The sequence below is a fragment of the Heteronotia binoei genome, chromosome 1 (genome assembly GCF_032191835.1).
Source record: "Heteronotia binoei isolate CCM8104 ecotype False Entrance Well chromosome 1, APGP_CSIRO_Hbin_v1, whole genome shotgun sequence".
In the NCBI taxonomy this organism is placed as follows: domain Eukaryota; kingdom Metazoa; phylum Chordata; class Lepidosauria; order Squamata; family Gekkonidae; genus Heteronotia; species Heteronotia binoei.
In genome coordinates, this window is record NC_083223.1 from 122089433 (window position 1) to 122116141 (window position 26709).

Consider the following 26709-nt stretch of genomic DNA (forward strand, 5'->3'; position numbering starts at 1 on the left):
CATCCCATCAGACATACTCTTGTGCCAAGGTTTAACAGTGAGAAACATTTACAGTACAATATTATTTAATAAAATAATAAATAAGGAGATGGATGGAGGTCTTCTGAAGACCACACTCTTCAATTTATACTTGTCAAATGGGACTTACTGAGTTAATTTTATGATAAGCAGGAGGTTGCAGCTTCTGCCTCCCATTGCAGTTCATGTATTCTCACACTTGTGAATTCCTTTCTAAACTATTCCCTCCATCTTTGGAAACATTAAAAATGGGCACAATCAGGGGTGGAATTCTAGCAGGAGCTCCTTTGCATATTGGGCCACACCCCCCTAATGTAGCCAGTCCTCCAAGAGCTTACAAAAAAGAGCCATGTAAGCTCGTGGTGGATTGGCTACATCAATTCCACCCCTGGGCATAATACAACATCAGTTATAAATGGTTTCATTCTTCTGGGTGGGCATTCCTTAAATCTTAGGGCTGGTCCATGCATGCATGGTTGCCACTTGACAACTGCAGAATCAAGAGCTGAGTTCTGCAAATGAGCTGCAGAAAGAACTTTCCCATCATTTCAACCATGAGACTTTTCAATGGAATGATCAGTCATGAGCTTCCAGTTATAACTAATCAAGTGATATACATGCATGCACAGACTAGCTCTTGCTTGTCCCATATTCATTTCTCTACTGATATTCTTAACATTCACATTTGTGAAACATGTGCCGAGAAGTTTTAGGTTGCTTTTTCAGGCTCGTGTCTCGGACACAAGCCTGAATACAGCTATACATTAGCAAGAATGATGATGTAAAGCCATTTTCCCCTGTCTGCGGTTTAACAGTGTGAAGGGGGGGGGGAAGCTGGAGCAGTGAACACAGAGCTCTTTTGCAAGTTCCCACAAGAGCATTTCAAAACTACTTTGCTGAGCAGCATGTGTAGCATGCATGCATTTTTCCTTGGTACGTGACCTTGCATTTGACTCCATTAAAAGCCAATTACATGTAATTTACCCAGATTCTGTAACAAAACTCTCAGGCTCCAGCACACAAATTCTTCTGTTGGCTTGAATTGTCCATGTAATCGATTATTCAAAATTGTTCAAAGCAGGGGATGTCACTATGTGTTCTAATAGAGAGGAGCCTGCTGTTGATAACTCCTTAGGCTGGATGAAAGTGTCATGCCTGATAATTGGATTAATTTAAGGTGATCAGAATGTATTAAGTTAATAGAGGTGACTTCCTTCAGGATGCCACAAGTGTCAACACTGATTTACTCTTGCCGCATTGATGAAAAAATAGAATAGTCATATATAGTACCTTTCTAACTTGCTGTATCACAAAGAAAAAACATTTGAGGAAAAACCAGAAAACATTACTTTGCCTGCTCATTTCTGCCATACTCTGCAAATCCTACATTTTTTCTGACACCAGTTTCCTAAGACTGCAGCAGATTTTTCATGCCTGGGACACTCCAAAACACCTGTGAGCTTTGGTAATTATCTATTGGATATTATCCTCCAGCATACAGGCCAGTGGCTTTGTGTTTGTCATGTACATGTGAAAGAAACCACCACTGAGTGGCAAACAAGGGGAGAGCCCATCCTCTCAGCTATATTTACAGGCTCTTACGTAGCAGGTGCTGAGAAAAATTTTGTCAGCTGAGACCCTGGAGACCTTGGCAGAGGCTGGGGAAGGTTGGAGTTGCACTGTGATGTTGTCATTGGCCTATGGTGAGCAGTGTTTGCTACTCTCTAAACATCAGCCCCACGATGCAGAGTGGTAAGCTGCAATACTGCAGTCCAGGCTCTGCTCATGACCTGAGTTCAATTCCAACAGAAGCTGGGTTCAGGTAACTGGTCAAGGATGACTCAGCCTCCTAAAAGACCGCCACAACCATGTTTAACTTTAAAAGGGGTAAATTCTCTGAGATGAGGAGGCATGTGAGGAGAAAACTGAAAGTAAAGGTAAATACGGTCAAAACCCTTGGGGAAGCTTGGAGACTATTTAAAACTATAATCCTAGAAGTTCAGATAAAATACATACCACAAGTTAGGAAAGGCACAAACAGGCATAAGAAAAGACCTGCATGGTTAACAAACAAAGTAATGGAAGCTGTAAAAGGTAAGAAGGACTCCTTTAAGCGGTGGAAAACCAGTCCAAGTGAGATTAGTAAAAGGGAACACAGGCTGTGGCAAATCAAATGCAAGACTGTGAGCAGGCAGCCAAAAAGGGACTATGAGGAGCATATTGCAAAAAACATAAAGACCAACAATAAAAATTTCTTCAAATATATTAGCAGTAGGAAACCAGCCAGGGAGGCAGTGGGGCCCTGGAACACTTTCCCTATGAAGAAAGGTTGAAACGCTTGGGGCTCTTTAGCTTGGAGAAACGTCACCTGCGGGGTGACATGATAGAGGTTTACAAGATAATGCATGGGATGGAGAAAGTAGAGAAAGAAGTCCTTTTCTCCCTTTCTCACAGTACAAGAACTCATGGGCATTCAATGAAATTGCTGAGCAGACAGGTTAAAACAGATAAAAGGAAGTACTTCTTTATCCAAAGGGTGATTAACATGTGGAATTCACTACCACAGGAGGTGGTGGCGGCCACAAGCATAGCCACCTTCAAGAGGGGTTTAGATAAAAATATGGAGCAGACGTCCATCAGTGGCTATTAGCCACATTGTGCTACACACACACACAATGTGGCTAATAACCACTGATGGACCTCTGCTCCATATTTTTATCTATACCCCATATATATATATATATATATATATATATATATATATATATATATATATATATATATATATATATATATATATATATATATAATTTTTTTTTTGCCACTGTGTGACAGAGTGTTGGACTGGATGTGCCATTGGCCTGATCTAACATGGCTTCTCTTATGTTCTTATGTTCCATCTTTCCAAAGTCAGTAAAATCAGCTTGCTGGGGATAAAGTGTAGATGACTGGGGAAGGCAATGGCAAACCACCCCAAAAAGTCTGGGGTGACGTCACCCCATGGGTCAGTAATGACCCGGTGCTTGGACAGGGGAGGACTACCTTTACCTTTTTAAAACATGTGCTATGTGATCCTGCTGTTGCCAAGAAACCTTGCCTGACAGGAGAGGTGGAGACCCCTTGTCCCTTCCTTGGTCTCCACTCAGAGACTAACTGCATGTGATGCTGGAGTTCTGTAAGTGGAATTTTAGACACAGAACTGGGTCCTAAAAGAAGCTATTAAGGGGCAATTGGATGCTGGAGGATTTCCTTCCTGTGCCATTTCCCCTATTGCAAGTGGATTTTCAGGACTGATTTAAACTTTGTAAAGGGAAAAATATCAGATATCAGTATTGTGCCAGACTTTAAACAGCCTGTGAGAGTGGGAACATTGTGATGAGCGATGTGGTATTGGTGGAAGAGTTAAATTCTTCAGTCACAGGGTAATGCTTTCAAAGCCCCCTGCCCTCCATAAGCATACAAGCAAGGGGGTAATTCCTTATCATTTCTGATAATACCGATGTTAGAAAGTAACCGGGGGATTCTTTCACATTTTTGCTTGTATGTGTTGTGACAGATAACATTCACAGGAAAAACAGGGTCCAGCAAGGTGAGTAGAACTGCACGTCCATACTATTATATCTATCTCAAATATTTATTAGTTTACATTAAAATAAACTATGTAACATTTTAGGTGTGCATCTACAGTAGTGTAGTGTATACCCTAAAATGTGAATATGACAAAGGTGCAAACATATGTATCACACAGGTACAGAGGTTGGGGAACTGAGATTAGCTCCAGTGTAGCTACTAAGATTAGCTACAAAGTATACATTTGATGACAAAACAAAGATTGCCATCACAGAGTGACAGGTTCTGTGTATACGCAATGAATAATTCAGACTGACCAGATCACATACACTGATGATGCCAGTAAAAAAGGAAGATATCTTGCATTAGAAATGATGGTATGAAAATACATTTTCCATACTACATTACAAAGCAACAGTTAAGATGGTATTTTTTAAAAAAATATTTGCTCTTCACTTGGTGGTATTTATATGATATATGCACCAGAAACTGCAAACTAATCTAGGTGATACACTCAACATTGGTAGATTCCATTTTCATTAGTCATATTTGTTCATTTACCATATGAATTTTGTGTGTGGTGGTGGTAGCTTGCCACTAAACAAATCCCCATCAAAAATTCCAAGATGATTTCTTATATCTTTTGAGCTCGTTATATTTTGAATATCTGAATCAAAATCCTGAAGAATGAGGCTTTCAGTAGTTGTTGGCCATAGAATTCTGATTTTAAACCATCTGTAAGAATGGAGACTTACCTAGCCACCTGCATGTCTATGTTTCTACTTCAAAGTAGTGACTTCTTCCTTCAGAAAGCTAATGACTTTTATGTAAGAGACCACCAGAATTCAGTATGGGTAAGAACACGATGCAATGGAAACTTAAAAAAAAATTCTTTACACCACACATTTTGGATTAACATTTACAAGGTCAACATTTGTGGCAAATACTCATGCCAGACATCATGTCATCAATTTGGAATATGGTAATCCATATTATGTAGACTGGTCCTCAGTTCTATACATATCATGGGCAAGCAAATTTCAGTAATGGGTGCAAATTTTGTGAAATTCTTTTTGGGCCAGTAGTCAGGGTGTAAAAAGACAGGGACGTGACTAAAGGCTACAAAGGAAGACATCAAAGTTTCAGTTCCCAATAATCCCTATTTTGCAAGCAACCACGTGGTTTTTTAAATTCAGTATAAGCAAAATATTTAAATTTAAGCAGATTTACAAGCCAATATGTGTCACTCTGTTTAACTACTTTTTTTTCCCTGCAGAGACAATATCATACTTCTAACAAAGAAATCATCTGCAAGTTGGTAACTTTCTGTTTTGACAACTAAATTCTGTTCAGGCTGAACAGACATGTGGCATCACAAATTATCAAATATTTTTGCAAATAATTGAGATATCCATCTTAGACCTGGAGTCAAATTCAGCATGTAATGTCCTCTTTCCCCGTTTCTCATGTGTTTTGAACTACAAAACTTTAGAACAAGGTATTCTGATTTGAATCAACATGATTCTCAAATACTTGCACTGGTGCAAGATGGCATCAGACGCACTTTGCTGCAGTTGTCTGCAGATAGAAATTGATGACCTTGTGTGGTTGGTCACCAGTTCTAGATACAATAAACAAATGGTGATAATTTACAAAGTTACTTTCTACATAAACCTAAGTACATCAAATTTTTGAGAGGCAGAGAAATGTGTTTAAGCTTGCGTTTGTATGTGTAGTCCCCATTGTTCTTTAAGCTGCCGGAGATATACCTTCTTCTTTTCCTCCAATGGTTCATCAGAGTATGGTCTCTCATAAAGTCCAGTAAAAAGTTCTTTCCCCAGAGATTCATCATACTTTTTATTTTCAATTATTTGTTCATGCATTTCATTTCTTAAATTGGACAATGAGGGTAGATAAAGTCTCCCTGTCTGGGGTCCCCAGGCTACTATTAAGCTCTTTTCTTCTACTTCCTTGGCTGCCTTTTGGTCTTGACTTGCCCATGTTACAAACTGGGGGCAGTATGGTGAGGCTGTGTACGTAGTCACATTTGTAAAAGATTGTGGTTCTTTGGGTATGGAGCCCATCTGATCCAAAAAGGGCTCCTTTTGATCATGTACCAAACAAACGTCTGTAACCATACCACATTCAGGACAAAAAGCCTGGTCTATCTTTTCAGTCATGAGATTTATCAAAGGAGGTTGGAGGTCACTACATAGGCTTTCTGGGGCAGGCTCCATCTCATTCAAAAGGAGTTCACTTAGTTGTTGCACTAAAACCATATTTGGTGCTCTCACATCAAATGGAAGATAGTAGGATGATCCTCTTTCAGGAGTTGGTGGCAGTGCTTTTGGGGAGTTGTGCAGCAGTCCCTCTACAGCAAAAAAGTTGAACTCTTTTTGGTTGCTCTCCAATGGGAATCCATCTTCAGCCCTCATGTCAAACTCATAAACTACAACCTCTTCATTGTGCCTCTGGCTAAGAGTACAATGAGATCCAAGAACTGGCCTGTTCCCACCTTGCTCATTTTCAAATTCCTCAATCAGGCAAGTACCTGGAGAATGTTTTTCTTCTAGTTCTTTTGAAGATATTTCTTCAACATTGTTTCCATCACAAATCCCATCAGAGTTCTTGGCATGATCTAGAAAATGAGTGTTCCCCTGAGAGTTCTTATACTCATCAACGATAGTAACAGTGATAAAGTTAACCACTATTTTTTCAGAAGGAATAAAAACATCTCCCCCAAATTGATTACTATGCTTCAAAACCTGGAAAAGAACAGAATTACATTTTTTAAAAAACCACAAAGAAAGCAGTTAACAGAAGCCTCTTCTGTGAATCAATCCAACTAAACTAAAGTTGACAATACAGAAAAATTACATATGCAAATAATTATTAGGAATGAGTGAACTCCTTTGCTTAGGATTAGTTCAGTCTTTAATAGAAGGGTTTCACTTTAATGATGTTCTGTCACATTTTGCAGAACTTCAAGGAACCAAACCCAAGGAGGATGAAAGGGAGAATGCACCTTGCAGTTTCCCTGGTGTCTGTAGGTGGGGTGGGGGTTAAGTCCCATGGGTTTATCATTATGCAGCTTGGAGAATCAAAGGTCTTGGGAAAAGTGTACCCACATGTTGGAAGATAAACAGAAGAAACCCCTTGAAATCTAGTCCTTTCTGTGCCGAATAAATTTAAAATAAAACAATAAAATATCCAGCACACAAAGGGCTCATTTTGATGAGCTGATCATTTTTTAAAATTTCTGTGATATATGCATTTCTGCGATACAAGAAATATAAATTTGTGCACTTCTGCAACACAATAAAAAGCCAAAGAAAACCATTCAAAACTGGCCCTTTGTTACTGAAAACTGCAAAATTAAAGTAACATGTCTGCACAAAAAAGGAGAAATTTTGAAGATTTTTCTAACATTCTGTTTTGCTTCTATGGTACAGAAGAGTGCAGTTATACATTTCTGCAAAATAAAAACACCCTTCAGATTAGCCCTTTATATGCCAAAAAATGGCCCTGCTACCAAATATACTTTTTAGCACACAAGGGGGTGCTTTGAAGGGATTTTTGTTCTGTTATTTTGATTTTGAAACATGAGTCCTACTTTTCCTGGGTACCTGAATCTTGAAGTAAAAAAACTCTATGAGATACAAAGAGTTTTTTTCCTTCCGTGTTTGGTATCTTGGAGTGTTGAGCAAAGAAACCAAACAATTGCAGTGTAACATGGAAATACAAGGAGTGCTGGTTTGTTCCCTTGGCAACAAATATGCACACCCTCTTCCTTTATTTAACACCAGTCCTTCACAATGAGCAACTATTTTAACTCCTTTGTGTAAGGGGTAAAAAAATCAACAAAAGGGAAAAGGTATGCAGCAGGCAAAAATGTTCAAGAAGTGACTCCAGTTTCATCCCAATTGCTTGCAATTATCTATGTCTCAAATGAATTTCCAGTACCATTCTAAACAGAATTATAACCTTAAGTCCCTTGAAATCAGTGGGTTAAGAAAAGTAACACTGCTGAGGATGGCATTTTAGGGGTCCACATAGATTATACCAAATCTCTGAGTCAAACTTGGGGATGAAGCAGCATTTTAGAGCCTGGATTTTTACTTTTCAAAGCATAATGCAGGCCTGATCCTGCTGGGAACCATGGCACGGTGGATAAGGGGCCCCTGTCTCCTTCTTGATACCACTTTCAACAGCCATCTGACCATTTTCAAGAGCAGTGAGTGGCTGTTTCAGGCTTCTGCAGCCTTCATTGCTCACTCTTGCCATTTATTTCTCCTCAGCCCCTTTGTAACACTGCTACTGAGAGTCTCTTTTTCTTTGACTGCTATGATTATGCTAGCCTGCTCCATAGTCACTGCACTATTTCCATGATACTTTCCATATGTATGCAGTTCTTCCATTCAAGGCACTCCATCTGGCTGTCCTTGATTCTGCTCACATCATTGGCTCTTCTCGACCCTCTCTACCACTATGAGGTTATTTGTGTGGAGACAGGATAAGTGCTGACACATATCCGCCAGAGGAAAACTGTGGGAAACTCTACCACAGGAAGTCCTACAGATTAAAATGTGAACCAATTTGCACAGCCCATTGCTGCTGTCCAATACTCCATCTAAGCTGTGGAGTCTTGTGAGTAAAAATTCTACTTTGTGAGCTACTGACATTAAAGTTGTGAGCTATTGCATAAATTTATTTATTTATTTATATTAAGATTTATTAAGATTTATACCCCGCCCTTCTCACCTAAGTGTCTCAGAGCAAATTAATTTGCTCTGAGGCCATTTTTCCTGAGAAGACAAAAATGTGTGAGCCAGAGGCTAAAAAACTGTGAGCTAGCTCATGCTAACTCAGCTTAGAGGGAACATTGCTCCTGTCCTGTTTTGCCAATAATACATGACGATTTTTCAACTGCATGGCAAAAATAAACGAGTTGAAGCTGCACATAATTTTAAAAATGGATTGCTTAGCCTTGGGTGGCCTACTTAGCTGAACAGATTGGTTACTAGATTTGGATGCTAGCTGGGTAAAATATTGAAGTACTGTAATACTTTTACAAAAGTAGAATGTCAAGCCAAGTCATTTGCTTGAAGTGTATGCTGTAAATCCTTCTGAAACATCATTGAATCAGACATGAGTTGGGAGCAGTCTTGATCCAGTTTATATAGAGCTTTTGCATTTCTTAATTATCTATTTTCCTTAATGATGAATGAATCCATTAGTAATTTATGGTCACTGATCTTCTCCCCACCCCCCATAACTCCTTGTATGTAAACATAGCCTTGCTTTTGGCTTTGTACAGCTTTTTGCCTGAGAACAGTCTTTGCTCATGGCAACCCTATTTGCAAGAATGTTCATGTTGATGCTCATTAATTGAGCTACTGGTATGGGGGAAGTCTGAAGCACAGAAGGTGAAATTAAAAAATGCAGCAGACTCTGGGGCAGGGGGGTGGGGTTAATCTCAGTGGCAGGATTCAATGCCTGGCTTCTCCAGTGAACAAGAATCTCAAACAACAGAACAGAGAAGGCTAGATTTCTCTAAGATCCTGAAAAGAAAGCCACCATGGCCAGTCTTTCCTGTACTCCTGAGAATTAAGCTTCAGTTCAGCCCAGTCTGCAGAGCAGGAGGAGAGGCTGATTGGGCTTTCCCCCTTCCAGAGTTATCTCACATGTGGCTAATCTTTCTTACCTTTCCTCCTTGCAAAATGCTTGCAACTACAAAGGTTATTGCACGAGAGATAATGCAGAAATTAAGAACAAAAAACCAAGCTTGGCCAGAAGCTCTTCCTTGTTTGTGAGTATGACTTGCTGTGGTTTTGGTTTCCCTGATAGTCAGGGAAAGGCAGGGGTGAATGAGTGCTTCCAGTCCCTCCAGTTTTCTTTGCGTGTGAAGAAAGCCAATGAGCGAGAGAGCCTTCAGGATTCTAAACAGGCAGAGCCAGGCTATTTCACCTATAATCACTGTAATCTGTACCCTGGCTCCAGGGTAACTCATGGTTCTCTGAAGCTGTGTATGCCTGAGGCTCTTCCAAGCAGGAACAAAGTTGGGAAGATAGAGATGGAGGGAACTATCTCACTGAAAACATGACGGCAGCGGTCTACTCATGTGCCATTGTGCACAGAGTATCTCTGTACATGTGCTGGGATTCTGTATCTCAGCTAAGCCTCAGTTCTCCGCAGGTATTTATTACACCCATGTGGAGGAAGTAACTATAAGACAGATCATTGACACCTACACCCAATCTTCCTGAGGCCCTGCTCACAAAATCCTCCCCCCCCAAAAGGGTGGGGAGTCATGGTGAGAAATTACACGCATTATCCCAGGAGTCTGGTGTCAGTGTTAATGCTCCAGCTCATATATTACTTGCTGCATGTGGCTGCAGCAAAGGAGTGGTTTCACGTGAGGGATTTTTAAAAAGGCATGGACTAGGGTTTTAGCCAGGGCTTTTTTTGTAGCAGGAACTCCTTTGCATATTAGGCCACACACCCCTGATGTAGTCAGTGCTCCTGGAACTTACAATAGGCCCTGTAAGCTCTTTGGCTGCATCAGGGTTGTGTGGCCTAATATGCAAAGGAGCTCCTGTTACAAAAAAAAGCCCTGGTTTTAGCATATGCAGTATATTAAGTGACAGGGCTGTAGTGAAAATGGATGAGGAAAACTCCTTACCAAGTTCTTTGGATATGTTTGCTTCGCTGCGTGAATGTATCTGTATATACAGCAGCTTGGCACCAAAATAATAAGGACAGTTAAAAAGACAGGCAAAATATATCCAAATATGATTGTTGTCGTCTGCTTGAAAGTAGGATCTGTTGAGAAAACATAAAGGGTAATGTGACAATCCATTCTCCAGATCTGCTGCTATGAACATTTATACTGCCAGCTGCATGTGGGAGTCCAAACAGGCTCCACTGAAGAGACTGAAAAAAATATTGATTTGTAACTTTAAAAAGTAGAGAGAACAGCCATACCTAGTTTAAGTATGAGAAAATCTTCTCATCTTCCCAAATGACAGTATAACTAAAGTTTTCAAATAATCTTGAAAATTACAAAACTCAGTCAGAATTGCAGAAGTACTGTTTGTGGATTCAACCCTGTCATTTTCAGCCCCCCCCCCCAAATATATTGACATATAATCTAGCATTTTCTGAAGTATCCCTTCCAGAATATGTATGCATTTCTGTAACTTCTTACTTGTACAGCTGGGTTAGATTCTTTTAAAACTCTATATTTAGTCTGTTCTCCCCTAACAAGTTACTACAGTCCTTGCCAGCAGATTCTTTCATTGGCTAATTTACCCCAATTATTAGAGATACATAGACTGCTAATAAGGACTAAAAAGGGCTGACTTGCTTGTTTCTAATAAAAGAGTCAAAATTATGCTCTTCAGAATAAAATGAAAGCAAAAAAAAGGCCTCCACTTAATACCACAAAACTGAAAGCACAGGCTGTGAAAGGAGGCCTCTTTCAATAACTTTTGAACCTGAAACGGGTGTGGTGGAGAAGAAAGAGGAGGAGAGGAATATATTTCATTCCCTACTTTGAATGGAGTGAAATTCGGGCAGACTTCCTTTGAATGGGACTCGTGGAGGTAAAGGACAAGCAGAGAATGACTAGTTGTGAAAATGCAGGCAATTCACAGGCTGTGTAGTTGCCCAGGTGGGTGGGAGTGGGTGTGTCTTTACCTTTTTTGGAAGTGAAGGACTTTGCACTGTCTCTTAGCCTCAGACTTCAGAATAGAGCCAGAGAGAGTCAAAGAGCGTTTTCCCACAGAGCTTACCACCATGCAGCATCTGCGCAGATTTCCCACCAACTGCTCCGCAGAACCAGGAAGTGTCGGGCCTTTTGCGTCGCAAATGTAAACCGCTAAAAAACAGTTTACATTAGCGACGCAAAAGCCGTGGCTCTTCCTGGTTCTGCGGAGCAGTTGGTGGGAAATCCGCGCAGACGCTGCGCGGTGAAGAGGGACGTCGCTCCGCTGAAAGCTGTGTGGGAAAACGCTCAAAGAGATCAACAGGCAGGACCTTGATCATCCTTCCCTTCTAGGGTTGCCAAGTCCAATTAAAGAAATATCTGGGGACTTTGGGGGTGGAGCCAGGAGACACTGGGGGTGGAGCCATAAGCAAGCATAACTGAACTCCAAAGGAAGTTCTGGCCATCACATTTAAGGGGACCACATACCTTTTTAATGCCTTCCTTACATTAGAAATGATGAAGAATAGGGGCACCTTCTTTTGGGCTCATAGAATTGGACCCCCAGTCCAATCTTTTTGAAACTTGGCGAGCATTTTGAGGAAACTCACCAGATGCTACACTGAAAATTTGGTACCTCTACCTCAAAAAACTGCCCCTCCAGAGCCCCAGATACCCTGGGATTAATTCTCCATTATACCCTATGGTCCAGCAGACATTTCCCCCCCTCCCCGTTTCTGATGACCCTGAAGCTCTGGAGGGCCTCCAAACCGGGGCTCCCCTGCCGCCACCTGGGGATTGGCACCTCTACTCACAAGTTGCTGAACTTTCAAGTTTTTCACAGTAACACAGGGGCAACCAAAGGTTCAAGGATTGTGCAACAAATGGAGGGTCTGGGCTGCTTTCACAGCCATGTTGTTCTGCCTCCCCCCTCTCCCCTTCAGCCTTAAAGACGCAAACACACCATCCAAAGAAGAAGGCTTCCTCAAGTAGAGACTGAAGCCTCCGGAGGGGGAAAGGCCCAGGATGGCTGTGGGGGCGGGGCTTCCCCCCACTGTCCAGCTGACTGGGGTGGGAAGGAGCCTGGGAAAGTGGGAGAACCCCCACTGGGACCTGGGGATTGGCAAGCATATTCCCTTCCACTGGTGTTATGCTATCCCTTTGATGCTTAGATGGCTACTCTCAAGGAATCTTCCTTCCTTCTGGCCTGACACCTTCTCTCCACACTATGCTCTTCTTCTCCATGCCACTATCTCCAATTCTGTCCATCCTAGCTAGTTAGACTAGTTTAGAATCCTGCCTGTATTCTATCCTGTCTAGAACTCATATTAGCTTTTGCAAAGATAAAGTGGCTCCATCTAGACTTGCCAGTCCCCAGGTCCCAGCAGTAGATCCCCTGGTTTTGCAGGCTCCCCCCAATAGCCGCTATGTGCCTTTAAATCTGTGCAAGTTTAAAAGAAGCCTACAAACTGCCTGTGTTTTTAACTGTGTGTGTGCCTTTCAACCTGTGTAAGAGGAAAGCTGAATGGGTGGGGTGAGTAAGCAGAACAACATGGGTCTTCCTGGTGAGTCTGTGAAGCATGTGATAAGTTTGCAGAGTCCCTCTGTTTGTTTGGAGGAAAGCTCCACCCCCTAGGATGTTCTGCTTTCATTTTTCTGTTAGTCTGAAGAAGCTGGTTGAAATATAACAGATGGTTACATTCAGCAAGTACATCCCAAGAGTAAATTGCCCCAGTGAAATCATAAAAGTGTGCTTGCTAACTGTTTATTTTGGCTGCTTTGTGTGTTTGTGTGTTCACTTTCATTTAGTGGAAGTGCGGCTGCTGGGGGAGAGGAAATTAAGACTGTATTCAGGGAAACTGCAATGCTGTATTTTTATTTATTTAAGGGAATGAGAAAGTCTCCAGGCGCCACTCCCAAAGTCTCCAGATATTTTCTGAGCAACCCTACCTCTGTCTGTAACTTTGTTTCTTGTCAGCACACACAAAACAGATAAACTCTGCTGTGTTATGTGCTTTGAGTACTCTGCTAACCCAATAATCCTTCAACCTCAACCGAGAGGGTACTTAACAGCTTGCTTGGTATCTGGCTAATTTGTGAGTTCTGCTAATGAGGCTTCATTGGCTAGAGCTCAAGGGTAATGCCCACACGGCAGGACTCACATGATCTTAATAAGAATGCTATCAGCGGTATATAGAGATCACTGACTATACCATATGTCGAAGGACTGCAAGCCTCCAGCTGGTATCTGGAGATCTCCCAGAATTACAACTGATCTCTAGGTGACAGAGATCAGTTCACCTGGAGAAAATGGCTGCTTTGGAAGGCGGATTCAGCTACATTAATGCCAATGCTAATTTTATACTAATAATTGAAATAATAGAAAGCATTTCAGTAGCTAATACAAATATTCCATTTTCATTATAGTAATTTCCCCATTTTGTTCAAATTCTTTGACTGGTCTTCTATTTATATAGTTGGTTACTTTGGCCATAATGGCATATTCTGCCATTATGTTTTCCATTTGGCTGCCCATATTATTCTGGCTGCCTCCAGGATGTATCTAAGCAATTCATGAAATATTCTTTCAGTTTTTTTCTGGTAAAATTCCCAGTAGAATAGCCTCTGGTTTCATTTCAAAATTAATTTTAAAAACTTTCTGAATCTCTGCATGTATATATTTCCAAAATTATCTTTTTGCAAGTCCACCACATGTAGTAAAATGTGCCTCTTTACACTTCCAGCAGCACCCAATACAATCCTTGTATAGGAATTGGTCAGGATGTATACATTTTCTTAAGATTTCCTATACATTTTCTTAAGATTTCTATCATTATTGAAGTGAGGAGTTTGTAATTTACATTTAATAAGGAGACTGGTCTGTAAAACTGGAGTAGCATTGGATCATTGCTCTCCTTATATAAGTTATGTACGCCTCTTGCCATGTCTGAGGTGATATCTTTTCTTTACTTATTTTATTCATTACCCTATGAAGTGGCAATATTGTTTCTTCTTCCAAGCATTTATAATACATTTCTTAACCCATCTGATCCCAGTGCTTTATCTTTCTTCATTTTTGTTATAGCTTGTGAGATTTCTTATATTGTAACATTTTGATTCAAAATATCTGTTTTCTGATGCAGATTTTGGAATGGATGCATCTTTAATGTATTCTTCAAGACCTTCTGTTAAGTTTTCCTTCTTGTAAAGTTGTGAAAAAAGAGAAGAATTGTTCATGTATTTCTTTTCCAATATGTATAATTACTCTTTGTGTTTTAGCTCCTATCATTTTTCTTTCAGATTCTTTTCTTAGGCAGTGAGCCAAAAAATGTTCTGGTTTGTTTGTTATGAAACTTTTGTTTCATAAAGTGTAACTTCTGCATATCTTCAGTTTGTAACATCTTTAATTTTTTTTTAGTTATTTAATTTCTGTTAGAATTATCTTTTTTTTTTGCTGATCTTCCAAAGTTTGACTTTTTTCTGTTATTTTCAGTATTTGTTCTAATTTCTCTTTGTTTTTTTTTTAAAGCAATGGCTATCAAGTTCCCTCTCATGAAAGCTTTACTTGCTTTCCAAGTTGTAGTTATTGAGACTTCATTTATTATATTCAATTTTTAGAAAACCATTTAAATATTTTCTACCCTTGTTTAATATATTTTATTTCAGCAATTGATTATCACTTAATCTCCATCTTCTCTTTTTAGTTCACTTTCCGAGCCAGGTCACTAGTAGAGGGGTTGTGGTCTGCAAAAATTCTTGGTTGCAACTCAACCTTTTTTAAAAATTCATAATTAATGTTTTGTCATCCTGCACATGTCAATCTCAAAGTATGTTTGATGTCTATTGGAAAAGAATGTGTAATCTTTAGAGCTTAGGTTGATTACTCTCCATGCATCAATCAGGTGTAATGACATTTTTAGGTAGTTAACCACTTTGGTTTTTTTATTTATTTATCTCTTATGGGGTCCATTCCTCCATTCATATCTCCAAAAATCATAATTTCTCCTTCTTGAAAATCCAATTTTTTGGAGAAAATTATCATAAAATTTATCTTTTGCATTGTTTGGAGAATAAAGTGAAATCAGTGTATTGATCTTGCCTGATTTTTAACATAATATATCTTCCTTCCAGGTCAGTGAGTTCTTCTGTGATATTAATTCACTGGTTGAGTATATAAACTGCAACTCCCCTTTTCTTTTAATTAGTAGATGACAGATAAACTTTTCCCAGTGTTTTATTTTCCAGAATATGCTCATGTTCTTTTTAAATATGTATTTCTCGAATACAAATGATATCAGCCTTTTGTTCTTTAGAAACAGATTTAATGTTTTGGACCTTTTTGTAGGAGAGTTCAGGCCATTAATATTTATTGATGTAGGTCTTCCATTAGGTCTCTAGGTGCTTACCAACCTAGATCTGGCAATCCTACTCCCTTATCCCCCACTGGTGGCCAGGGGAGACCTGGCAACCCTACCAAGCCCTGTCCACCTCAGGCTACACCTCTAAATCTCCAGGTATTTCCCAACACATTGCTGGCAACCCTATATGTGCATATGAGCTCACCTATTTGTGCTATTCAGTATCTTATTTCTTAAGCTTATACACTTTCCTAAAGGCAGGTAGTTCCTCTTACGACTTGTGCAGGGGAAGAAGGGAGGGATCCCTTTCACATTTTTCCTCATATTTTTTGTCAATAGTTAGGAATAACTCTACCAGATATAAAAAGTCTATTTTGTAAGCGTTAGTTTACCTTTCAAAGTATCAATGCAGTGCTCTTCAGAAAACCCACTAAGCAGAAGTGGAGTAATATATATTTGCACTGTGACGCAGTATCCTGTGTTTGGCTCTAACTGCTGCACTTCCAGGCTGTTGTTTTTAATACAAAAGGTCCACTAGAAGAAAGATGGCATTTTCACATATTAACAACATTTGAAAAATCACAGAAAAACAACAACATCTGAACTATCGGAGAACAGCCAGAGAGTTTTAAAAATCATATGTTGCCTCTATTCAGATTGCTAATTATGACATTATGACTATGCTACCCTTAACTGATATGGAAGAAGATAACAGGGCATGTACTGGGGAAGAAACTGAGCAATAGAATGACAAGTAGGTATCAGTTTCATATAGAATTTTAAAAACCCACATTACCTTCACGAACATATATATTTGCTTTAAAATCTCAGTATCGCAATGAATGGTGAATTTGGGATTGCAGATGAAACGTGTATATACAATGTGTAATTGTGTACATACAATGTGTATATACAATGTATATAATGTGTAATTGTATCTTTATAAATAAAATGGGGAGGGTTGGATATAACAGATAGATAGATAGATAGATAGATAGATAGATAGATAGATAGATAGATAGATAGATAGATAGATAGATAGATAGCAGAATGGAGCCAAACATGAAAAAGTTTTACAAGACTGGGGCAGCCCTGTGGTATTCAGAAACAGCACTTGATCCTATGACTACCATATTAGCTGACTGCTCTCAAGGGATTAGTTCAGTAATCTTACAAGATTAGGGTTTGTAGAATCTTTCGGGCTCAAGTGCCGTGTTCTACTGGAGAAAGTTTTCCTTCCAGACGTTTCGTTCTCAGCTGCGGAGAACATCCTCAGTGGCGTTGCAGCCGGAGCAGGCGCTCTGACCTTCTTGGCTGCTTATTTATTTATTTATTCTATGATTTGTATCCCGCCCTTCCCACAAAGATGGCTCAGGGCGGCTCACAACAGACGATAAAACAGAATTTAAATTAACATTTACATATATAAGCAGTTAAAAAGTCAGAACATTTAAAACCTTAAAAACCTTAAAATCTTATACAATATAATTAACAGGAGTCTAGTAAGCTAAGATAAGATAAGCTGTGAAGATAAGGAAGATGGTTGTTGACTGTGCTGATTGTTCTGTGTAATGTGCTGGTTGTTCAGCACAGTCAACAACTATCTTCCTTATCTTCACACCCCTTCCAACCCTCCCAGCAATTAACAAAGAACAATGGTCACATTCAACAGCCAGTTTCCTTATCACTACCCTTCCAGGAAGCCCCACCAAACAATGGGCACATCCACAAACCAATTGCCCTTTCATCACACCCCCTCCAGCCTATAAATAGCAGCTCTCCAGCAGCCCTGGCCCCACTCAATGCACAGCAGCCAAGAAGGTCAGAGCGCCTGCTCCGGCTGCAACGCCACTGAGGATGTTCTCCGCAGCTGAGAACGAAACGTCTGGAAGGAAAACTTTCTCCAGTAGAACACGGCACTTGATCCCGAAAGATTCTACAAACCCTAATGATGTTACCAGCTGTAAAAACCTGAAATCTTTGATAATCTCACAAGAGTTTCACCTCTTTTTGTTGTTGTTGTTGTTGCTTTAGTAACTTCATTGCCCTGACCTGGATGGCTCAGGCTAACCCAATCTCATCAGATCTCAGCTGCTAAGCACAGTCAGCCCTGGTCAATGTTTGGCCGGAAGACCACCAAGGAATACCAGGGTTGCTATGCAGAGACAGGCAATGGCAAACCACCTCTGAACAACTTTTGCAACTTTACAGCAATAAAATAAAATAAACTTTAAAAATAACTTCATCAGAAGTAGGTTTGCCACATCCATTTTGGGAAATCCCTATAGATTTGAGGACAGTGCCTGGGAAGTGTGGAATTTGGGGTGGGGAGGGAGTTTAATGTGATATCATAGATTCCACTCGCTGTGAAGCTGCCATGTCCTCCAGGGGATCGGACCTCTTTAGCCTGAAGATTCATTGTAATTACAGGAGAATTGCAGGTCCCATCTGAAGGTTGGCCATGCTAATCAAAAACATCTGCCTTGCTTTTACACTGTTGGCAAAGAAGTCAGTTCCCTCATCCTAGCATTGGACCTAAGCCCCTTCACTACAGCTACTTAACAGGCTGGGAGGGGGGAAATGGGGTGGGGTTTTTTTTGTGGTGCTGTGCTGATGTGTGATGTCACTTCTGACATGAAACCAGAAGTGATGTCATTTGGTCAGCATGACACTCTAGGCTTAAATAAAAAATTCCATGGCTTAACCATAGAGTTTTAGATGCATCATAAAGTGTTGCCCCAACATAATGACATCCCTTCTGGTTTCACATTGGTGATGCCAAAAGCTTGACCCTGCTCCTAAATTCTCCTGCTGGGGTGCAAGATATGGATAGCCATCTTAGGTATTAAATGAGTTGTCTGGTGCCCATGATGAGTGAACTGACTTCTCTAATGGGGTTCTCCAGCAGAATCTTGTCAAGGTCTAGACCTAGAAACCCTTCTCTTACCCTTTTCTTAATTTTTTTGTTGAATACAGTCACATTATATTGTAGGCTGGGGTATATTTGATATAAATACTCAGGTTCCTCTTCTGGGGCTCTCCGCCATTTCTCAGGTGGAGTCACAATGACTGAAATAGAGTTTTCAGTAGAAGACAGGGAAAATGCAGGTGGATCAATTTTAGCTGAAAAAAAGAAGCACATATAATTAATTATGCATATCGACAACATATAAAAACTATCACATTGTCTTCCGGGTCTCTTTCTGTGGTTTATTTTTTATTATGAACTCTTCAAGTTACGTGAATTTCTATCATTAAAAACTCCTGTCAACTCCCCACTTAAAACCAATTCATTTCACTTTCTACAAAAATGCTAGTTATTAGGATCCCCAAATCTTTGAAACTATTTCCAAGGGGTTTTTAGGGTTCTTGTTCATAAATAGGCCCCATGCACACACTGTGTGGCCCAATACTTTTGAAACTGAGGAGACTTTCAAAGGCAGTTGTGATATGAAATCAGGGGGTCCCCATTAATTGAAAACAGGTTGCATACGGCAGAAAGTTTGATACAGGAGAGCATGAAAGATGCATGAAAAAGTCTTGATAAGACCAAGAGTCACAAGTTACATAGCCCCAACTGCTGTTTAATTCTCCACTGCAGATGGGTGAGTTCAATGCTTGTGTTGGATCTCTACCTGAAAGCAGCCACCTGATCAAAAGGGAAGGCATTTTAGGATGTTAGAAGCTGATTTAATTATGTTTCTTTGCTTTATGAAGCATCAGTTTGCACAACTACAACATACAAGTACAGACCAGTGTATGTTGGAGAGAACAAAATAGGGAGCAGAAGACCATGACCAGTTGAGACCTGTTCTCATGATGAACAGTTCATACAGCCAGTTGCCAGAAGCACAATGCAAGAAGCTGGCATACTGGTCATATGAATTTGCTCAGTGCCATGCAGACTTCAAATAATAAAAGGAAGGGCATGCAACAGTCCAGGGCAAATAGGAGAAAGCAGTGATTTCAACCCAACTATAACAAAGAATCTACTGAAACATACTGGATTTCCCTGTATGATATGAACGGCATTGCATTTATTTATATATTTGTTTCATTTGGGGTCCAGAAAATGAGGTTCTTCTGAGTGCTAGTGGGTCAGTGGTACAGCATCTGTTTGGCATGCAGAAGGTCCCAGGGTTAATCCCTGACATCTTCAGTTGAAAAGGCCAGGTGATAGATGATATGAAAAACTCCCACCTGAGACCCTGGAGAGCCACTACAACTCTGAGTAGACAACACTGACCTTGATGGACTAAGGGTCTGATTCACTATAAAACAGTGTCATGTGTTCAGTAATGTTGTATGTTCACATAGAAAATAGAATTTCAAAGATTCCAAAGGAGTAGTATATCTTGAGCTTGGTGACAGGGGCACAAAGCCAACACCCACCCTGGACATGAACACAAAGACCGATTTTGCACTCACCCTTACATCACTCTCACATCCATCTTCTCAGCACAGCATCCTCCTGATTTCGCACTATTTGTGCCAGGGCTGCTGCAAACATTGTGGTTTTCACGCAGCAAATGGAAACCGCTAAAAACCAGTTTCCGTTTGCTGTGCAAAAACCGCGATGTTTGCTGCAGCCCCAAAGCAAATAGTGGGAAATCAGGAGGACACTGTGCTGAGAAGATGGACTTGAGAGCAGCGTAAGGTGAGTGCGAAATTGGCCAAAATTGATATCAAATGTCTAATCTTAAAACCATGGTTGAATTATCTCTGGAATGCAGGGATGCCCTTGCTTATATCTTTGTACCTTCTGTTGCGGGGGGGGGGGGGGGGGGGAGGGGAACAAGGTGCAAGAAAAAACAGTTTATTTGACCTTTGAGATCCCAACATGTTCATGATAACCTTCATCAGGGGATCTAATAAAACAAAGCTAAAATAGATACAATTACATCAATACATGTTTAGTGTAGTGGTTAAGTGTGCAGACTCCTATCTGGGAGAACTGGGCTTGATTTGCCACTTTTCCACATGCAACTGTTGGAGTGATCTTGGGTCAGTCATAACTGTCTCAGAGCTGTTCCTCTCAAAAGCAGTTCTGCTAGAGCTCTCTCAGCCCCACCTACCTCATAGGGTGTCTGTTATGGGGAGGGGAAGGGAAAGGTGATTTTAAGCCGCTCTGAGACTCCAAGTGATGGGTGAGGTATAAATCCAATCTCTTCCTCTTAATAACAATATTATATCATTTAGAACAAAGATATAAATAATTTGATTTAAAAAAATAATTCAAGACACACCATGAGCATGGTATAGGAAACCTAACACATTCTGTAGTGTGATACAAAAAGTCTGGAAAATTTATAACCTGAAGCCTTGTTATATACACTGAAACAGATAAAAGAACTCAAGGTAAATATTAATACAAAGTCCATATCAGAAAAGGGTGACAATGTGGCATACTTCGAACAGACTTCTCTGGCTCCCACCTTGTACAAATAGGTTGGGTAGAGATCATTATATTCAGGCATGATGCAAGAAATCAAGGTTTCCATTTAACACTTAATGGACTGAAGATCTTAAAAATGCTCAGTCTCCATGATCTGACATTTTCCAGATGCCCCAAAAGCAATGCCAATGGGAGTAGGGATGGGCACCGTCCAGCAAAAAAGCCCAGTCTATGGAGGTCCATGGGGTTCATGGAACTCCCAGACCCCAAGGTTTCTGCAGACTAGCCATGGTCTGTTTGGTTCACTTCCAGAAATGGATGAACAGACCAAGCAGACCATGGCTGGTCTGTGAACCGGAAGTGGATGACATTGCTGTTTGGCCTCTTTGAAAAAGCCATTTAAATTTTGAATGGCTCTTGCAAAGCTGCATAGTACACGAGTGAAGACTGAGCAGTGAGTTCAACTACTTCTGGGTGGGTTAATTCGCCACTTAGCTTTCACTTGCATGCTGCTCAGCTTTGCAAAGGCCATTTTAATATTAGGAAGAACTTCCTGACAGAGTGGTTCTTCAGTGAAACTGGCTTCCTTAGGAGGTGGTGGGCTCTCCTCCTTTGGCAGTTTTTAAAACAGAGGTTAGATGGCTGACAGCAATGCTGATTCTCTGAACTTAGGCAGATCATGAGGAGGAGGGCAGGAAGGGCTGCATCAGTGCTTAGTTCTCATGGCCCCTTCTTATACACCTAGGAAAATGCTGTTCACCACTTTGGACTCAGGCAGCAATTTTTCTCCAGGCCAGTTTTGTCAGGGATCCTGGAGAGCTGTTGTTTTTTGTCACCTTCTGAGCTTGGGGCAGGGGTCACTGGGCATGTGTAAAGGGAGGTACTTGTGAATTTCCTGTATTTTACAGGAGACTGGACTAGATGACCCTGGAGCTCCAACTCTATGATTCTCTGAAAATGTGGAACAAAACGTGCTTCTGTTCTTCCAAGAGAGATATTGCTTTTATGTTCATAAACACATGTTTTTAAACACCCTGAGGTATTTTTAAGCACTTTGAGATTCTCTCTCTCTAATCAGATAGCATCTAATAGCATATATCACTCCTTTAGCGTTACAATTTGTAAAGTTTATACTATTTTCCATCTGTAGGATTTATGAATACTTCAATATTGCATGCAAATATGCAGTATGAACAATTTCCACATTTCAAATAATCCATTGGTGAATTTGTACCTGGTAAAAGTTGTTGCACGGGTTATAAACTGTCACACTGGAAATACATTAGGTTCCCTATTACCATGCTCAGCATGTACCTTAAATTAAAAATATATATTTTTAATTTTTAATTATTAGTTTGTATGTTTATTCTAAATGATATAATATTGGTATTAACATGCACTGATGTAACTGTAACTATTTTAACTTTGTTTTATTAGATCCCAATACAAAACCCAATACAAATACACATGGGGATCTGAAAGGTCAATAAACTGCTTTCCCTTATACCTTATTCTTTCTTCTCCTACCTACCGGTGCAGCCTAATTTTCTTCCCTACCTGATGTTGCAACCACATTTACAAACAAATTGTCATATAAACATTTTATCAGACATAGTACATTTTGGATCTATTATAAAATATCAGTTTTGGCTATCCTTCAGAATATTCCATCCCAGTTGTAAACATGTAACATTGCTTAGGTCTTTTCTTACTGTCAGTGAATGGATTAAACCGTGGAGATTCTGCCCAGCTGGAACAATTCCCATTTGAAAAGGCTTTTACTCTGGCATGATATAGCTCCTTATGGTCATAAGTTTCATGTGAGAGGTCACACCAAGTTTGACTGATATTTTTGCATTCTAAATTCTTAATCCATTTATTTGTGCCGTATCTGCATTTAAAATGGTAGAGAAAAGAGAGGGAAACAGTTAGCACTCATGCAGCTCATTATTCTTTCCCATAAAAATCAGTCCACATTGCTTGGATGTTTCTCTAGAATGTTCCTATGACCTTTTGTATTGAGCCCCCATATGTTCCCTGTGAAAGAAATTGCTCAGTGTATCCAACAACTCTTGTGGTCTGGTATGAACAAAACAATTTATCCATTTTTCTTATCTATTCAGTTTGTATCTCATTTTTCCAACTTAGAGGCTGGCATACCTCTCCCCCCCTTTTATTCTCACAACGACCCTCTGGAGTAGGTGGCTGAGTGACAATGGCATGTCTAAAGTCTCTTGGTGACTATCATGGCATATTGGTAGCTTCCAGATTCTTTGATTTGGGGCTACTCTTTATAATTTCATTGGCAGTTGCCATCCGAAGGTACTGTTCAATTTAGGGCTGCTAATTCACAGTTGGGGGCAGGGGATCCCCCAGTTTGGAGGCCCTTTCCCCACTTTTGGGTAATCAGAAAGCGGGGGGTGGGGATGGGAGAGGGAAATATCTACTTGGCACTCCATTATACTCTGTGGAGACTGATTCCCATAGGGTATAATGGAGAATTGATCTGTGAGTATCTGGGGCTCTGATGGGTCTTTTTTATTTTTTTTAGGTAGAGGCACCAAATGTTCAGCATAGCATTTGGTGCCTCTCCTCAAAACACCCCCCACCAAGTTTCAAAAAGATTGAACCAGAGGGTCCAATTCTATGAGCCCCAAAATAAGGTGCCCCTATCCTTCATTATTTCCAAATGGAGGGAAAGCATTGAAAAGGTGTGCGGTCCATTTAAACATGATGGCCAGAACTCCCTTTAGAGTTCAGTCGTGCTTATCACACCCTTGCTCCCAAATCCACCCCCAAAGTCTAATGGCTCCACACCCAAAGCCCCCAGATAGTTCTTGAGTTGGACCTGGCAACCCTAGTTCAATTTGTCCTTGCCCACCTTCACTAACCAAGGCCAGCTGCAGGGACTAAAATAGCTCTTTGGTTCACAAGTGATGTCAGAAGCCAGGCCCAGATGATAAGGTCCGATTCTCTTATACCTTGCCCCTGGCATTCATGTCTCAGTGTCTTCCCAGTTAAATTACTGTAATATGCTCTATGTGGGGTCGTCCTTAAAGACTGGTCAAAGACTGTTACAGCATTACAAGGCTTACATTTTATTGAGAGCAGGTTTCAGGGAGAATGTTATACCTATTTATTTCCATCCCTATTAGATATTAGTTAACATTGAATGCAATCAAAGTGCTGATTTCTGCTCTTCAGGCATCTGAAGGAACAACCCATTTAGCCTTCCTTCAATTGTAGCAGGGAAGCTTTGCTCCAGATTCCATCCTTTTTGGTGGTAAGACTGATGGAGCTTTGGAGTAAGACCTTCTTAGTAGTGGAACCAGGTCTTTGGAATATGAACACCCTGTCTAGTGAAACTTGCCTTCCAAATTTTTTTTTTACTACTGAATTAAAACTTGGCTGCTTGGGAGAGCTTTCCCAAAGATTGGATAGATGATTTTGGGTGTTTTCGCACTGACCTTACTTGGGATCGACGTCCCTCTTCACCGCGCAGTGTCTGCGCGGATTTTGCACTAATTGCTCCGCAGAACCCGGAAGAGCCGCAAAGTCCCGTGGCTTTTGCGTCGCAAATGTAAACTGGTTTTTGGCCAGTTTACATTTGCGACGCAAAAACCGCGGGACTTTGCGGCTCTTCCGGGTTCTGCAGAGCAATTAGTGTGAAATCCGCGCAGACGCTGCGTGGTGAAGAGGGACGTTGCTCCCGAGTAAGGTCAGTGCGAAAACGCCCTTTGTTTTCACATTACTGTTGCAGCCAAGTTCTGGTGTGTTTCCTCCAGACTGGGGCTGTTGGCTTTACTTTTTAATTTGACTTTATTGTACCATGCCATGTTTACTTTAAATATTGGAACATGCCTTGTTTACTGTTATGACTATTTTGTAAAAATATCATTTCTTTTCTGACTTCTGCATACAAAAGGAATGACATCCTTACCTTTGGACAGAGGTAGCTTGAGAAGATTATGGAATTAGGAGGGATTTTAGAAGAAACCCAATCAATTGGTTGTGAGACTCCCATCCTCTCAGTAGTGCAGAAATAGAACCTTCCTAATGTATTTACTTATTTAAATAACTTACAGAAAAATGTTCAAGGCTGCTTTTTGTAAAATAAAAGATATCATGGCAAATAGCCAAAGTAATGAATAAGCTTCAAGAAGCCAGTAGAAATACAAAAACACATGATAAAATAACAGATGAGAAAAACAGCACTTAGCAAATCAAAAGATAAAAACAAGCTGGAGATCTTAATTAAAAACTGGGAAATAGAACTGTTTTAGCTTGGTACCTAATGCTCAGTATAAATGGTGCCATGCACATCTCCAGAAAGTATGTTTCAGTACCAAGGTAAAACCACTGAAAAGACCCCTTTTTCATCAAATGTTTCAAGATAGGGACACCTGGAGCTTTAAAACTGACCTTAAAGATTGAGATGTTCAAAATATGGAATATGGGCAGTTTTTTTTCAATTCTGAAGTTAGGAAATCAGCATTTTTGAATTGCATCCAGAAACAAGATACAGTTGCCAAAGTTATCAAAACATAAGAGTGACTGAATCACAGCCAGTGTACCAATTATAGAAAGAGCTTTGTGTCACTGATGCCACCTGGGCATCTAAAGAAAGGTCTGGATCTAGCAGCAACCCAAAGCAGGCAATGTGATTTATCATACTTTAAGGAGATACAATTTATCAGGCAAGAAAAACTAAAAGTTTATTTTTCTAGAAACTGGCAGGGAGTGGGTGAGGTGGATAAAATACCCAATGATGGAACGAGCCTGCAAGCAAGATATTTCCACACCAGCATCAGCTTCCCTTTCCTTTAAAGCAAACTGTCTCACAGGATTTTTGTGAAAACAACACAATGAAAAACTTTGGAAATTAAAAATACATCACAAATCATAATAATGGTAGCATGGGAAAATCAAACCTACATTAAATACTTCACCGTATAGTTTACTTTTTCTGCTGTTATTCCTTCTGGTGGCAACCAATGTAAGACATTCTTCATGTTTTTCGAGACGAAATGGACATTCATAGGCTTGGGCAAAGTACAGTGTGATGCTGTTGGGAAAATAACAATGTATGACATATGTGAACAACTGGAAAATACATTTGCATTAATAAGATATAGAAAAGCAGTCATGGGGAGGCAGAGATAAATGGCTGTTATTGGGAAGACAAGGAATTGTGTTACACAATTGTATCTCCCTCTCTGATTACTGGAATCTTTATTCAGCCTCTTCTAGCTTTTTGCCTTTTCAAAAAAGATCCCATCCTTTTGTCTACTAAGATTAGGCTGAAAGACTAAGTGGCATACAAGGGCTCTTTTCTGGGTAACATCTCTCTTTTTTTGTCATCAAGTCACAGCTGACATATGGAGACCCCATAGGATTTTCAAGGTGAGAGACATTCAGAGAGGTGGTTTGCCATTACTTGCCTCTGCGTTAACAACTCTGGTTTTCCTTTGGTGATCTCCCATCCAAATACTAATTAGGGCCAACCCTGCTTAGCTTCCAAGATCTAATGACATCAGGGCAGCCTGAGCTATCCAGGTCAAGGCTGCAACATCTTACCCATATACTAGATTCCTGTTAGTGCTCAGTTTACCTGTACACCAACTGTAGGTCATATATCTATGCAGTTATTGGATATGGCAACA

The 26709-nt window shown here is 40.3% G+C and overlaps 1 protein-coding gene across 1 annotated transcript in view; it reads right to left on the reverse strand.

Moving 5' to 3' along the window:
• Positions 1 to 3636: 3636 nt before the first annotated feature.
• LOC132572715 (interleukin-20 receptor subunit alpha-like) overlaps positions 3637 to 26709 on the reverse strand; it is a 39821-nt gene continuing 16748 nt past the window's right edge. The window contains exons 2-7 of the mRNA XM_060240076.1: positions 25982 to 26111; positions 22759 to 22937; positions 18599 to 18774; positions 16044 to 16185; positions 10271 to 10410; positions 3637 to 6353 (exon numbers count right to left, since the gene is read on the reverse strand). Coding sequence (XP_060096059.1) covers positions 5301 to 6353; positions 10271 to 10410; positions 16044 to 16185; positions 18599 to 18774; positions 22759 to 22937; positions 25982 to 26111 — 1820 coding nt within the window. The 3' untranslated portion in view covers positions 3637 to 5300. The remainder of the gene's footprint in view (positions 6354 to 10270; positions 10411 to 16043; positions 16186 to 18598; positions 18775 to 22758; positions 22938 to 25981; positions 26112 to 26709) is intronic.